Source organism: Haliotis rubra, unplaced genomic scaffold, assembly GCF_003918875.1.
Source record: "Haliotis rubra isolate DU_JTF1 unplaced genomic scaffold, ASM391887v1 Scf627, whole genome shotgun sequence".
Lineage (NCBI taxonomy): Eukaryota > Metazoa > Mollusca > Gastropoda > Lepetellida > Haliotidae > Haliotis > Haliotis rubra.
The window spans coordinates 525,501-541,012 of NW_025767332.1; the positions used below are offsets into that span (position 1 = coordinate 525,501).

Genomic DNA, 15,512 nt, shown 5'->3' on the forward strand with positions numbered 1-15,512 from the left:
TCTGTCAGACCTTTCACAGGTAGGAGCACAATGGACCGACCTGATGAAGAAACACTTAAAATTTATCTTTGAAGTCTCGCCAACAGGCCGTGTGACTGACGCACCTGCGTTGGTAGCCAGCCCTTGAAGCTCGGTAATACTAGCTCTCCAGCAGCATTCTGAAGTGTAACACCTCATATTCACGGATCACAATCCATATACGATCCTTTCAAACTGAGCTCCTGAATCACTGGACAATCACTGAACTGTCAGGCCCAGACTTGATTACACACAGACCAGCCATAGAACTGGACACAGCATGAAACACATATGTTAAGGAAATGACTTCATCTCCATCCCAGGTAACTTTTATACCCAAGAAAGTAAATTGATTGGCGCTCTATTGTAAATCAATCGAATTTCCTCAGTGGACCACTGATAACAGTGTGTAAAAGAGTTTTGAATAGTGGCCTGTCCCAAAAAATGATCAGTCCTGAACAAATACAGCCAATCCCAAAAACTAAAACGCTTCATTCAAACCAAGTTAAGTTTATTTTTTCAAATATTTCCCCCGACCGAAGGACAGGCTTACTTATTTAAAGAGTTCGTTCTTCAGAAAGATTGACCGTCAAGGACGGGCTATATTTTATACACTGCTAATAATGAATTGGTACTGATTATTTCCCTCCATGAAAAGATCATGCACACCTGCTATCGAACACAGAACAATTCTTGGGGATGTCCTCTTGCAGTGTCCAGTTGGTCAGTTTTCGCATCCAGTTCCACATCGTGTATAATATCTTGACCAGTAATCTGACAAATCATAACAGACATGAAATGTGACAAAGAAATCTTTATTTCTTTGAAATGTATACTTTACTTTGACATACCTCATAAATTGTACAGACAAAGCTACACTTGTCATAATCACTGTCAGTTACACACAGAAAGCATATAGTTGTGTTCAAGCCTGGATAGCTCCATGTGTGGCTCATCACCAACAGGCATCAGGGCGTGACTGACCTCCACAAGGAGTGCATGGACCTGTTAAAAGACGACACCTCCCTGACCGAAATTCAACTGCTGTGTATGTATGTCTGGTTTAAAGATGAGCAGCTCCTACCATTCAACCTGTAAATGTGTCTGGTGACTACTAATAGTGTATTTCATGATATCTGTACCAAAAGATAAAGCAGGATGGGCCAGCGGGGATTTTCGTTTATTTATTTAAAACACATGTACTGATTCAGCACAAGAATCAGTTGACATAATTAAGACTTATAACTAAAATATTTCTGCTTCTTCATCTTGAAGGATGAACAGGTAGGTGGCAATTCAATGGACACACACACTCACACACATAATGTTGTCGTAGGGATCTGAATCTCAGTCATCAACATGACGAGTAAACCCATCGCCACTTGATCAACCACCCTTCTTTGTTTACTCTAAAAAACCCAGTATGTCCTTTTCCAGCATCATCCAAGCATTAACCCCTTAAATGTCATGACTGATGGTAGTCTCTAAAAGTGATGATCGGTGGAGCTTGTTCACAGCATACAATTTGTCACAAAATATCTCATCGATAAAAGTGATGCTGTTCCAGGGATAGGACTGTATATGACATCAGTGTGATGGACAGCAACAGAGCAAGATCATGAAAGAAGTAACAGATGCTGATGAGCAAAACCTGGTATACTAAAGCGTAAAGAAGACGGTGCACACTACTATAATCTCAACTCCTTGAAGTTGGGGAAACTCAAGCTTTTGGAACAAAGGATGTCGGACATGGTGACACTTGTTCTGACTGCAGTGTGACTGCTGTACATGTGATCTGGACAAAGGTGGCTATACGAATTGTGAGTCTGTAGCATGATACCCACAACCACAATATAAAACACAGGTACATTACGGACTACACTTATCAAGCATAATGATTGTACACTGCAGGAGCCCTAGCTGGGAACGGGACCAGATCATGGTTGTAAGATGCTAGGGAAACACAGGATTATGGGCAACTGCATGGGCAAAGCTTCCGACACTATGATACAACAAAATACCTGCTACCATCTACAGCTCTACAGGATCCCCTACAAACTGATCACGTATTTGTCCCAGTCTCCCATTGCTGTTCAACTGACAAACATGGAGTCAGTTTATAAAAGTCTTGCAGAAATAAAACCTTTGTTGTCAACCAAAATAAAAAGATTACAAAGTATGGGTTACCATCAGAGGAGTCAGCGATGTATAAAACAATGATAAGAATACTGTACAGAGAGGCCATAATCATATAGTTCAACTTTTCCATCTTGCATCAGAGATTTATATGCCTCCATTTCAAGGGAGGTAAATCTTGTCAGCAAGACCAGTCTATGAAGGCAGCCTTGATAGGATAGCTTTGGTTGTATCGATACAGGTTTGGCAATACGTATTGCAACACCAGGGATGGGATACGATGCACGCACAAAAATACCCAAACTGATCTGGAATCTGTTCAGCAGACTTTGGAACATTTCTGTATGAACTGTATCATGACCAAGCCTTGGTGTTACTGTACGGCAACATGTGCTGGGAAAACGCTGTATCGAAACATCCCGTGGACAACTATTTACAATGGTGAGAAGGGCTTTAACAAGACGAGAGCAGATTATATCAACACTGCAGGACTAAACCACTCGTTGTAGTAATCACAGACTCGGACAAACAACACCAGAAAAATACCTGCTTGAAGGGGTTACCTCCCTTTCCATGCAAGCTGAACAAGAATTGGAACTCATTTTCTGAGGTCGTTTGTCGTAAGAATTTTGCTCTCAATATGACAGCGACTGGTCCACCTAAATGTCAAAGCTATGACAAGTTTAGTAAGGAATAAAATAGAACATATATATACTTAATGACACTGTTAGAAGCAACCATCCTGCTGTTATGACATAAACGATTAAAACAAGGCTATAATTCCAATACCCTTTAGACTGCTGAGAACTCTAATAAGTCAAGATGTCAATCGGAACTCCAGTATGTTATTGATTATGTTTCAAGTACAATATTTAGAATGGAATCACCAGATCAGAAACAAAAGTTCTTCTCGAAATGTTCAGGAACTTCTCAGCAGTCTTCAGGTTGTCTAGATTCCCCTGTTTTGTTACATCACAACCACCATCAATCTTAACATCAATATACAAGTTATCTGTCTAATAACAATATCTATACAACAGGGAATCTCTGCAGTCGACCTTGACCCTGAGTTAACCTTGACCTGGAAGATCAAGGTCATATCGTCATCTTTAGGTTCATGAAACCAATCTGTAATTTTCCATTCCATATTTCACAAAGACGAACTGGTTATTAAAAATATTTATTTCTTGACATTATATTTAATTGAAGGGAACTGTAATCCCTTCGTTTCAAAATGGCCGTCTGGGATGAAGGAACTGAAGACAACAATGAAGTAATTCCAATCCTGTGATTAACTCTTGTGAGTATTGCTCCTCTTTCAGACCGACCTGGCCTTGATGAGGGATACATCAACACACCACCCATTCAGTATCAAATGTAGATGGTGGAGAGCCAGCGATATGCTTGCATTTATTACAACAAGATATATATTGAAATGACAAATCTGTTTAACATTAAGTGAAAATCATCTTTGGTTAAGAAAAACAAAACAACTAAAGTGTTCCAATACAACAATTTCCAATGAATAAGGAAACAATATTTTCTCCTTAGTTTTGACAATAATACTAAAAATTCTGGTGCAAATATCTAATAATCAAGAAAATCAGAACATGAAAAATACATAATTTCTGTTTTAATGACAGCTATCACATGAAGTCAAAGAGCCAATTGAAATGTGTAGGGAGAACATTCCCTTGTGCTGTTAAAAGAGAAAGGGTTAACAGACCATCACACAGACAGGACATGGCAAGATTTGTCACAGTTACTCCCATCAGTAGATATTAACTCTTCCACTGACAAATACATACTGAGAAATGGAAAAACTGTCTGTGCATGATCTGATGAAAATCAAACCAAACTGTGATTCTTTATATTGTAAGATACCAATTTACAGACAGCTTACACTACCCTTAAAGGTGCAAAAGTTCACATAAAAACACAAATAAATTTCCCCAAATCTTACACAATCGTGTGCAGATGACTGTTCACATGTGACACAGATCCCTTGCACCATGAATACTGGTTGATTCATCATTGTGTTCCTATTTGTCTCCGTGTGAGTGAGTGAAGGGTGGTTCATGCCTTGATGCTGTTGTGGGCGCGGCCGCTGCTGCCACCCCCATATTCCAGCTGCTGTACGCCGTTCACCATGCGGGACTTGAGGACCCCATCCTCCTCTACCAGCACAGTCTCCTGTCCATTCTCAACAACTCTGAAATAGCGAATCCATAAATAATGTTATTTGTTATTTCAGGCCAGTCAGCAATTAATACAGGCTTTTACCTTGACGAACAAAATTAGGGGTCCACAGGACACCCACTTACTACTTTTGAGGGTCCTAACGTGAAATACAAGGGTCATGTAAGGAAAGAAATGACCTAGCAGTCTGCACTCTAAGGTTTAATGATTAAACATCATATCAACTTTATATTTCTAGTCACAAATTTTGAACAATGAATATATTGTACGTCCCAGGGAATGCAATAAAACATACATATATTTCTGCGTCCATTCTTTACATTTGTGCGTATTGGACGCACATTTCTGTGTGGTGTAAAACCCTGTAACAGCTGTATGATGTTGACTGTAATAATCTGGTCTGGGTGAACCAAAACTGAAGCATGCACACTAATCAGTGTTTATGCCAGGGACAAACAGTAAATAGTCATCCTGGCCTTCAAAACCAGTTGATTAGAACTTTTCTTGCATATGACCACAAACATCGAGTTCTGGAAACCGTTTCTGACCTGGAATCCCCATGTGGAAAGAAGCATGGGGTGTTGTAGACCTGTTGTGCCCTGTGACCTGGGAACCTATTTTTCTGGTGAATTGATTGAATTAAAATCTGAGAAAGTGAAGATGGGACACTGTCGGGCAGAAACATATACACTAGAGAGAATGCTATGATATTTATAGCCGACTGGGAAGTACTGGCAAACGACAGGCAAGGTACCATTCTTGAATGTATTTATGACCTGGTGAGGGGATTGAAACACCAACATTCAGCACTCCAGACAGATACACTAGACAGAGACTACATATATTATCTAAGTTTCTAATCAAACTATCTGAAAGCGAATGACAACAGCACTTACTTCTTCGTGACAATTTTCTTGCCGTTGATATATTTGGTAGAGGTGGAAGTAGAGCGAAAGTGTCCGGCTCCTGTGGTGGGGCCGCTAAAACTGGTACTAGAGAACTGAGAGAACCTGCAATACAAACACTTATATATCACACAATGTCATAGCAGCAATACATCACACAGTGTTATAACATGTATACCACACTGTTATAATCCAATTGATGCAAGTGGACCAGTGTTTATAACATGTATACAAGTGTTATATCATCATATCACATATAGGTGTTATAACATGTTTAACACATATACATCACATGTCCAAATATTCTCCAACCATATAAAGTGTACATTCTATGACAGTTGTAAATCTATGTGTAAAAGCAAAGATGGGTCAATAGCATTTTTTAAGGTGAAGCATAAAGGGCTGTTACTGTCACAAGTCTATGCTAAACATAACAGTCCTCAGCTGACATTTAAGTAGGGATCTGAATATCTTGAGTCCATGCAAAGATAAAAGCTATGACAGCTTTTACTCAATACTGAAAAGGCTGCCGTTAAATGTTAATATCTAGAGTCTGTACCAAAAACTTGAGAGTTTGATATTTTTTAGGGTTAAATACTTTGACATTAACTAACTCAACTTACTTGACCATATGAAATTTTACAAGACTGGGACTTTGGCTAGTTGCAGACCGTACCAGATGTATATAACTGCTTTAATGTTTGAGTGTATCTATGTAAGTCTGTTCTAAACTAATCTGTAGTTGTGACAACTGTAAGGCACTATTACACAAGTCAATATGGCAAACTATGCAAAAGAATTGGTGTTAAGACGGTCAAAGTCTTTATAAGAAATAAAAAGCATAAACTATCTGCCCTTAAACGCGCCCACTGATAATTTAAAAAAATCTGTAAGTAATCTTCGCAAGTTACGATGCTGTGTTAAGCTTGTAAAATACCTGTGTATGTTACAGGTATTTCTCCCAGATTTAGAGCAGTGTAGAAATAGGATGAACAACTGCCTTGTAACTTTTAATCAACATTTACACAAGGTCAGTTCCCTACAGCTCAAGAGCTGACAAGTATAAATCTTATACTGTTGTCTTCAGTGTCCATATGTATGCATTTTCTATGCACCCCAGGTGCTTGTTAAAGTGAATAGGGCATATACAACTGTCATAGGTCTGTACTGAAAAACAGTAGTAATCGCAGTAGTAAGCCACATATTAATCTCACTATTTTAACTGTACATATTGAATTATTGGGCTTCAATATTGAAAAACTAAAGGGTGACAGTGATCAGAGCTAGTTTGCATGGATTTCAACACCAGTATTATTCAAATAAAAAATAAGGAGGTGACACAGAACAGTTCCTTGTATAACAACACTCTGTAGCTATAAAGATCCACACAATGTCCTTTTGGATTTAATTAACTGCTTAACAGATGACACCAAGGTCGACAACAGTATGAAGCTGTACCCCTAGGGATTGGTCAAACTGTACAGGAGCTGTGCTATGGTCTCTAACTACAAACAAACCAGGCAACAGAATGATTTGAAAACAAACAAAACAATAAATATAACAGAATATATCTACACAAACACAAAAGAAATCAAAGAATCATGTTAGTGAACAAAACAAAATCAACTCAATCAAATGAAACAAAATATTATCAAAGATGCTTTCTAACACAACCAGGAACTATCAGGTGCACTAACATCTTCTTCATGAAAGGTGTATTAGTACAGGCAATGATGTCATCATCAAAGGGAGATAACTGGTAATTTTAAGAAGTGTTGCACTCTAACAGAACTCATCTGTCAACATCACCTTGTAACTAAAGGATTTCACAAGCTGAGAATGATGGGGCACATTGCAAGTGTTCAACATTTACCTGTCACTTTGACAGTTAGGTACAGCAATTGTGTACCGAACAAGAACACCTGGATCAGGCCTCACAAGGAAACAATCTATGACGTCACCAAAACACTGAATGTGGATAACACAACTGACAAGTTCATTTCTATTGACACTTCTTGGATATTTCCTTGGTAGGCCTGGGGAAGGGTCAGGCTCAAGCAGAGGATCTGAGGCAATGGCTACTGATCTGGGATTTTCCTTGTTTAGGCCAGACCAATTTTAATTCTTGTTTTATGGATCCGCTGGTCGTATTTTTTCAAGAATAAGAAAAAAATTAAAAAAATAAAACTTTTTTAGCCGCTCGAAAAATAAAATCCTAATGTTAAGGTATACGGGAGCGAGACTTCAACTACGCAAGTCAGTTTGTTGAACACCAAAACACTGAATTATCTAACAATAGTTGTGTTAGAAATGAGTGCTCCAAGCACCTCAGCGAGTGTAAACTTGAAAAACAATGCCTTTGAAAAACTCATGTGGGTTTTTCCTTCGACTGGTGACACTCGTTTTCCCGAGGACAAAAAGCCGTAAAACAAGAAATAAAATTGGTCTGGCCTTAACAACAAAAACAGCCTATTCTCGAAAATGCTGGGTGATGTCCCTATACTATATCATGCTCTCAATTCCTCTAGGATCACTTGATCAGACCACACATAAACCTAGAACAATATCTCTGTGTGTTTCATATTGGAGTAAAACATTTTGTCATAATAATTGTGACCCTGCTCAACAAACTGATAAAGTACAAATCCCTTGTGCATTTACTGGTTTGACAGCAGTTAAAATTAATGTATGGGCAATACAGCAAAGACGACCAGGGTCATGGAGTTACCTCCCTTTTGGGGGATTTCACTGTTTGCCATTTTGACTCGGGCCAATTTCTTGTACAATTTCACAAGTCACAATATTCCAATTAAATGATGGAAGGATGTTAGTGAATAGCTGACTATAGAGGCTCTACATGAAGCGAAAAGCAGAACATTTTACTCTACGTCTAAGACTGCCGGAACATTTATGGCAACCCTTCATCAACCCATAACAGAGCTGTAACAATACACTAATAATTTTACATAGAAACACTGTGAGGTCAAACCTAAAAACATTTCAGGTGAAATTTACAGTTACTGCTTGAATAAGAACCAAAACCAAACTCTACCATCGTCAGTAGATTGTATTATAAATGTCGAAGATAGCCATTTGAAAGTTGGTTCAAAAGGGACACAGTTTAGCCCTTTGCTAATTATCTTGCAAATGCTTAATGAGTGCAACTAGGCGGCTTCTAATGGATGATGGGATGCAAGATAGCTGATACAAGGTGCTTCTCAAATATGCAATGTGATAAATAACATGGACTTCACAGGTACTGAGCATCTAAGATGAAGAAATACGGTACCAAATGGCACATACTTCCACACAAAGACATCATGGGTCATGAACTTGACGATTCTGATTCCACCAGAACAACAGACATTTGGTTCAAGAGAAATAAACAAGTAAACATTTCCATACGTAAACCTGATTTACCCCGTAACTGTCAAGCAACTACAAATACTTTTCAGCAACATCTACCTAAGCTGTAAAGTTAGAATAATTCTAATTCAACAACCAGTGTTTTCACAGGAATACCCAGTTGATATTTTAGCAACTGGTATGTAACGCATTAAGATATAATTATTAGATTGTCATCCTCATCTACACCCACTACCAAGGTTCCCACATCATATCATATTGCATCCCTCCTGAAGAACCTACAGATTAAAAAAATCCATACATGCTTCGTGCAAATTACATGTGAACAGTTAATGTACAATAGAAACATAAATATAATTCCTCCTGCTTCCAAGTTTTGATCACTGAGGATGAAAATCTAAAAATATATTGTGCCGTAATCTGGGTTTGACAGTTAAAGCGAAGATCATTCGCCATGACAAAAACACAGGGAGACAAAAGGAGGTTCGACTAAACATGCGATCATGAGATGCCATGCTTCAATCTATACGGAGGTGGAATTACCCTGGCGAGGCCGAAAGTCCGAAGAAAGGGTCATCAAAGATGGAGGAGAACCCAAACCCAGTGTGTACGCGGGGCACGAAGCCCCTCATGGGGTGGCTATAGCTGCTGGGTTGCATACGCTGCTGCATACGGTCCTGGCGCCGTCCCCCGGGCTGGTCACCACGGCGACGACGGTGTGGTCGCCACATACTGAAACATGGCCGCTTGGTGACAAGAGAGATAACTCTATCCTGACATCCTTTGTTGTAGTCCTGAGCTCCCAGAGTGAGGCTCATGTCTCCAGCAACCAATCAGCTTGGTCGCATAGTTCATTTAGTATCTAACTAGGTTCTGACTCAAACAAGGGGCGCTACATTAGAGTTCTTAGGATTAAATTTCAAAATCTTAATGAAACAAGAATGAATGTCATCAATAATTGTGCACTTACAAACATTGTTATCTTATAATAATACAAAGTACCATTCATACCTTGATCAAGTTCATTACATTTATATATTTTCAATCTTTCATTAATGTTTTTTTTCTTCATGACATTTAATTAAATTATAGACATTACAGAAATGATTCCAAACAAATTGCCAGAGCCCCTTGTTGAGTCAGAGAGAGCCACGTTTTGGCCGAGAAGCCATGCAAATCTGACAGCCCAGAAGGACGAATTCCTAGTCACACCTCGCTCTACATCGACACATTGTGTCACACATTGTACTCACAAACATTAACTGCACATTTACTTAACATGGCTCAAGTCCGTCGACATTATCATCTGTATCAATGCACACCATCTTTTCAAACGAAAACATTTCAAGCGTTCTAAAACAAATGGCTGATGCCATATTTACTTCCTTTAACTGTACTATCATCAGAAAAGTGAACAATCTTAACACTAAAGTGTCTATTATACCTTGAGCCCTTTTAGACATTACTCGCACCTTAAATTACATGAATGTCACATAAAAGAAGAGTCATTCCAAATAATTTCTGAAAGCTGCAGCACACACACACTGAATTGTTTTTGTTATTCTTTGGCTCTGGCATGCTTGTGGCACTGACAGAGAGACTGAAATGAATGCAAATGTCTTTAGTAAGCATTTAGCGAGGTTAGAAGCTTGTGCAGTGAAAGGTGCCGCGAAGAACGTATCAATGTATCCTTCCTTCATTTAGAAATGTGCCCAGCCTACAATGTTTACACAAGCAAGTCTAACTAGACTAGTATCTCAATCTCAGGTAGGGAGAACCTAACCAGACACTCTAGGGAGTTATCGCTAGATATACACCCCTGGTATATCACTAAAGTAGACACGAGGAGCTGTAATAATTGGGATGCTACCATCTCTCTAACAACCTCTCTACGGGGGCTTAGGGATGGAGTGGAAGCAAAATCTCCTGGTTTCGGGACTAACATCACGTAAGACAGTTTATACAGAATACATTACATCGAAACACATGTAATAACATCATGATAGTCAATGTCAACAATACAAATCTTGATGAACAAAATGAACTTAGATGCTCAGCTTTGACAGTACAACATTGCAAGATTACATGGTGATTCAGTATTGCAAAACAACGAACATGCCAAGAAAAGTCTCAGTACTACTACTTTCATGACAACTATATAAATGCCATGCCATGCATTATTCATGTACAGAAAAACGAACCAAACAAATCAAGCACAGCTGAAGTGCAGTTGGACCAATCACCAATAAGAACAGTATAACAACACAGAACCTTAGTAACAAATGGAGTAGTAAAATTAGTGTGTGGTGGATAAAACGTGTGACTGTCATATTTACTGTTGATGTTGAAGATAATATGCATCAAATACTGATGTAAAAATACAAAGAACTTGTTACATGTTAATGGATTTTCTCTCCCATTCTACTCAGAATCCTAATCATCATCATCATCATAACAATAATCATCATCTTTGAACATCAATAACATTCTCAGACAGATTCTGCTGATGAATCTTACAGACATATGTTAGAGTGGATATTACCGATTGGGTGCAGCTCTAGAAATGATTTAAAATGTATACTGTAGACCCACATATTCCCGATAGCAAGAGTGTACAATATGCATCACAATATATAAAATGTATATAGAAGACCCACATATTCCTGATAGCAAGAGTGTACAATATGCATCACAATATAAAAAATGTATACTGTAGACCCACATATTCCTGATAGCAAGAGAGTACAATATGCATCACAATATATAAAAGCCTGTATTGGAAGATCCAGTCATAAATCATATTCATGGACAGAAAAGACACAGAAAGTACAACCAGAGTATCCCCCTACATAGCAAGAGCAATACAGCATATACCCTACATCTGTACAAAAAAACATCCCAACAGTTAAAAGACTAAGAGACAGAATAACAAGATACAAGTACACTGAACATCGAAAGGAATCTGAGAAAAATATTAATACAAATATAAAGAAAAAATCAACTGGAAGAAATTAATTTTAGATAAATAAATGCAAAAATTCTACAGTAATAACATTAAAATAAAAACAAGATAGAAATAGAACTGTATCATTGATAATACAGTGCTTGAAAACTATCTTATTCAAAGAATTCTACAAATTCTATCAGAATCTATAAAAATAATAGATGTAGAAAGAATCCTTTTGAGAAGGATTGCTTAAAGAAAACAACGGAATCACAGACTTCTACACAGATTGTAGAAATGGACAAAAAGAAAGAAAAGAAAAAAAAACCCTGGAAAGGACCATTTTCTGAGTCCATGAAGAAACTACTCAACTGTAGAGAAGGCTAAAGCGAAGTACAGGCACTGTCTTCCCCGTCTACCTAGCCCTGCCTTAGACACTACAGCTTTACAGAAGCAGTTACACTACATCCAACCATGCAATCCTCTAGGGAAACTCCAATGAGTCGGAGTCATGAAAATGTAACGATAACAAACTGTGGATACACAAAACAGGCTGTAGAACAGGTTCACCCATCAAGGCAAAGTGTCCAAGTTTTAGATTTTAGAATTTTTAGATTGATCAGATTCAAGAACATATTTTACGCTGGTGAAGCAATGTTCAATGCGACGATGCTCTCTAAAGATGCCATCACACTATTGCTGGAATATTGCTCAAAGCTACATAAAACCCAACTCACTCCCTCTCTAAAGATGTTCCACATGTAATCTTGATAGCTTCGGGTTACAATTAAGGCAAGATACTTTATTTATGATAACTTCGTTAATATCTCATGATATGACATTTCCATGAAGATTCGCATACTATTCTGGAATCTGATATTGGACAGAATCTTGTGAACACTAGTGTTTTAGCCTGATTTGTTACATATCCACAGTCTGGGCTCAACAAGAGCCTGATACTCCCTGTCATTTGTTGTCTACAGCAGCATTCCAAGGGAGGTAACTGTACTTACCCAGACGATGCAAATGGATCAGAGTCGAAGAATGAGGAAGAAAATACACTAGAACCCCCTGGGAAGCCTGTAAAAGAATGTTCGAACATCGAGCCATTGAAGTCTCCATTGCTTGTACCTACAACAAAATACACCTATGTCAGTCAGCTGACCTTTGACCCATGCCACATTTAAATTTGTCCCCAATACCAGCAGCAATTAAAAAGCGGACACCTGATTCTTTCATAACACCATACTCATTCCATGAACAATGAAAGATTAACCATAGCAATATGAAAGAATCAGATGGTGTTCAGCTTCTGTGCAGTACATATATACTGTACTAAAGGTAATGAAAATTTGTACTTATTTTCTTCATTTTATGGATTATTCTCCAAAGGGTATGTTCTCCCAAAGAATACATGATTTTGGAATCTGGTGATTTTGGAACGATACCTCAAGATAAAAGGTGACTAAGTGCTGGAGCTGTTACAGGTGACAAGTGGCAATGTGGTACAACGGCCATGAGTGCCTCTGTGTACCTTGTGTGTAGGCGAGTCTGACAACCGGTACGTCCCAACCATGGAAGTCGGACATCCATGAACCACTTACCTTATTGTTTAGTCCAAGCATATGTTAATATATCAACGCAAATAGCAGGAAAATTATTGATGCAGCTGGAGTCAAATTTACCCAATCCTGCCACAGGATCTGAACCAAAAACCTGGGCAGATTCCATGTCCACATGACCAAAGAGGTGAACCAGGAAGAGGACATACATATGATGACATGTAGCTGGCCAAAGTAGATGATACTTGCAGCCATTGTGACTATCAAATCATCCTTTCAGACAAGTCCAACAACAAGCATGGGGTGCTGGGCACCTGTCTTATCCGGCTCTGTGATTACCGAAAGCGCTCACTATACTTACTACGGCCATCGTCGCGGGTACCAGAAGCTGAAACTAAGGTATTATTAGGCAAACATGTTGACAACATCCTCAAGTCTCGGGTACACTGCCATAGACACTGGTACGTCGCAGCCGAATAACACTTGAGACAATCAAATTACACTTGAGACAATCTCTGTATTATAACTTACGGTGCCTAACATTTACACCTACCTAAAGACAACAACAACGTTCATTACAATTGAGCATGATTTGTGTTAGCATCTCTACCTTTTGAAAGTAAGCATTTGAGTCCTGCATATTGGAAGTTTATAATTTTAAATGCTTTTCTTCAGAGGAGTCACCTAGACTTATTCAGAAATTCATATTCAGTTCCCGGTCTGCAGCAAATGACAGTAAAATTTCGAACTTGAGCTGAAAGTTTCCCAATTCATCAGAACTTGCAAAACTAAGAAATACTGCAATTTTGAGCATTATCACACTTTTTTTCAAATTTTCCATCCGAAAGCAACTTCGATAAATCTTTGGTTGGATTAACAACCAACAGCTTGAAATAATGGTAATAGCTTGAGAAACACATTCTTCAGAACGTGGTTCTTCAGGACCAACAGGCTGCGTTGTACGACACAACCTTAGAGCTACGACTGTCGTGAGTCTACGTTTAGGTATTTGAGTTAGATCACCATAGCACCAAAACCGCTTTGTACAACAGCTCCCACAATGTTTTCATACCACTGAATATGTGTGGCAACAGCCATGGAACATGTAAAATGTGCATACCAAAGAAGTTCCCGAATGGATCGTCTGTTCCGAAGAAGTCTCTGAAGACCTCCTCCGGGCTGCGGAGCGTGAAGTGGAAACCAGCGTGGCTGAAGTCATTGAAGTCGTCATTTGTGTATGAGCTATTTGACAACCCGTCCTTGCCGTACAAGTTATACACTTCCCTCTTCTTTTCTGTAAGAAATGAGAGTAACTGATGGTCAGTGCTTAGACCAGTGTGCAAAATAGTTTCCAAATTTTGCTAGCCAGTCGGGGTAGCTATGCCTGAAAGTTACTAGCCCACAAAATAATTTTCTAGCCCGAAATTTGAAACTAAGCAAAATATTACAATAGATGAGAATAAGATATTGTCTGCATGACACTAAGATGTAGTCATCAGTAAGCTGCTAATATGATGAACATTTTTATCATAATCTTGCATGATTTAAAAGTGTATTAAAACTTAACAAGTCGAAGAGAGTGATATATTCACAAAATGAACCCATGAAAACTCACTAGCCAGTCGAGCCAATGACTGTGGAGATTTACTGGCCCGACTGGATTTTTACCAGCCACAGGATAGCGGGCAAGTGGCTATTTTACACACTGTTACACCCAATCTCTAAGTACAATAACATGAACAGTTAGCTCGGTCGCACTATTCAGCAATGCATGAGACTGATGGCCATCATCCACCAGTCTGCTGGCCTGGCAGCCCAAGGTCACCATTACTGACCATGCTCATCTGATATCAAATTGACCTGACATGGCCCTTATTCTTAAATTAACATGGCCTTCTCTGACATAAGGTAAATGAATGCTCTCAGCACTCTTGTTTCAAAATGTGTGTGAGTGTTGGGGGGGTGGAGCACTTTCTAATGTGCCACTGGATGCCACTATTCATATGCCCCATTGGGTATCTACATACTGATGGTTACCCATTTTCTGCTTGGTGTCCTACCAGGTACCCACTTTCTGCTTGGTGTCCTTCCAGGTACCCACTTATTGTCAGATGTCCTAACACATCTACTTACTGTCTGACAAAACTTCATATGCCTCAGAGATTTCTTTGAATTTTTTCTCGGCTTCATCCTTCTTGTCTGGGTTCTTGTCTGGATGCCATTTGAGTGCTAGTTTCCTGTATCTGTAACACAACATGAAATGTCATTAACACATACCGTATATTACCGTAGATAGGCCAACCCCATAGATAAGCCGACCCCCAAACTTGACCCTTGAAGTCAGTGTCAAAATGGTATGTTTCGTACATAAGCCGCCCCCGC

At 38.9% G+C, this 15,512-nt stretch overlaps 1 protein-coding gene across 6 annotated transcripts in view; it reads right to left on the minus strand.

Annotated features, from left to right (window-relative positions):
* Positions 1–817: 817 nt before the first annotated feature.
* The window catches only part of LOC124256399 (dnaJ homolog subfamily B member 6-like), a 76,907-nt gene continuing 62,212 nt past the window's right edge, over positions 818–15,512 (minus strand). For 3 of the 6 annotated variants that reach the window (XM_046690405.1, XM_046690406.1, XM_046690404.1), the window contains exons 3-8: positions 15,264–15,373; positions 14,251–14,424; positions 12,582–12,699; positions 9,168–9,356; positions 5,250–5,363; positions 818–4,366 (exon numbers count right to left, since the gene is read on the minus strand). In XM_046690405.1, the coding sequence (XP_046546361.1) occupies positions 4,231–4,366; positions 5,250–5,363; positions 9,168–9,356; positions 12,582–12,699; positions 14,251–14,424; positions 15,264–15,373 (841 nt within the window). In that variant the 3' untranslated portion in view covers positions 818–4,230. The remainder of the gene's footprint in view (positions 4,367–5,249; positions 5,364–9,167; positions 9,357–12,581; positions 12,700–14,250; positions 14,425–15,263; positions 15,374–15,512) is intronic. The other 3 variants (XM_046690407.1, XM_046690409.1, XM_046690408.1) reach the window with 3 other exon arrangements.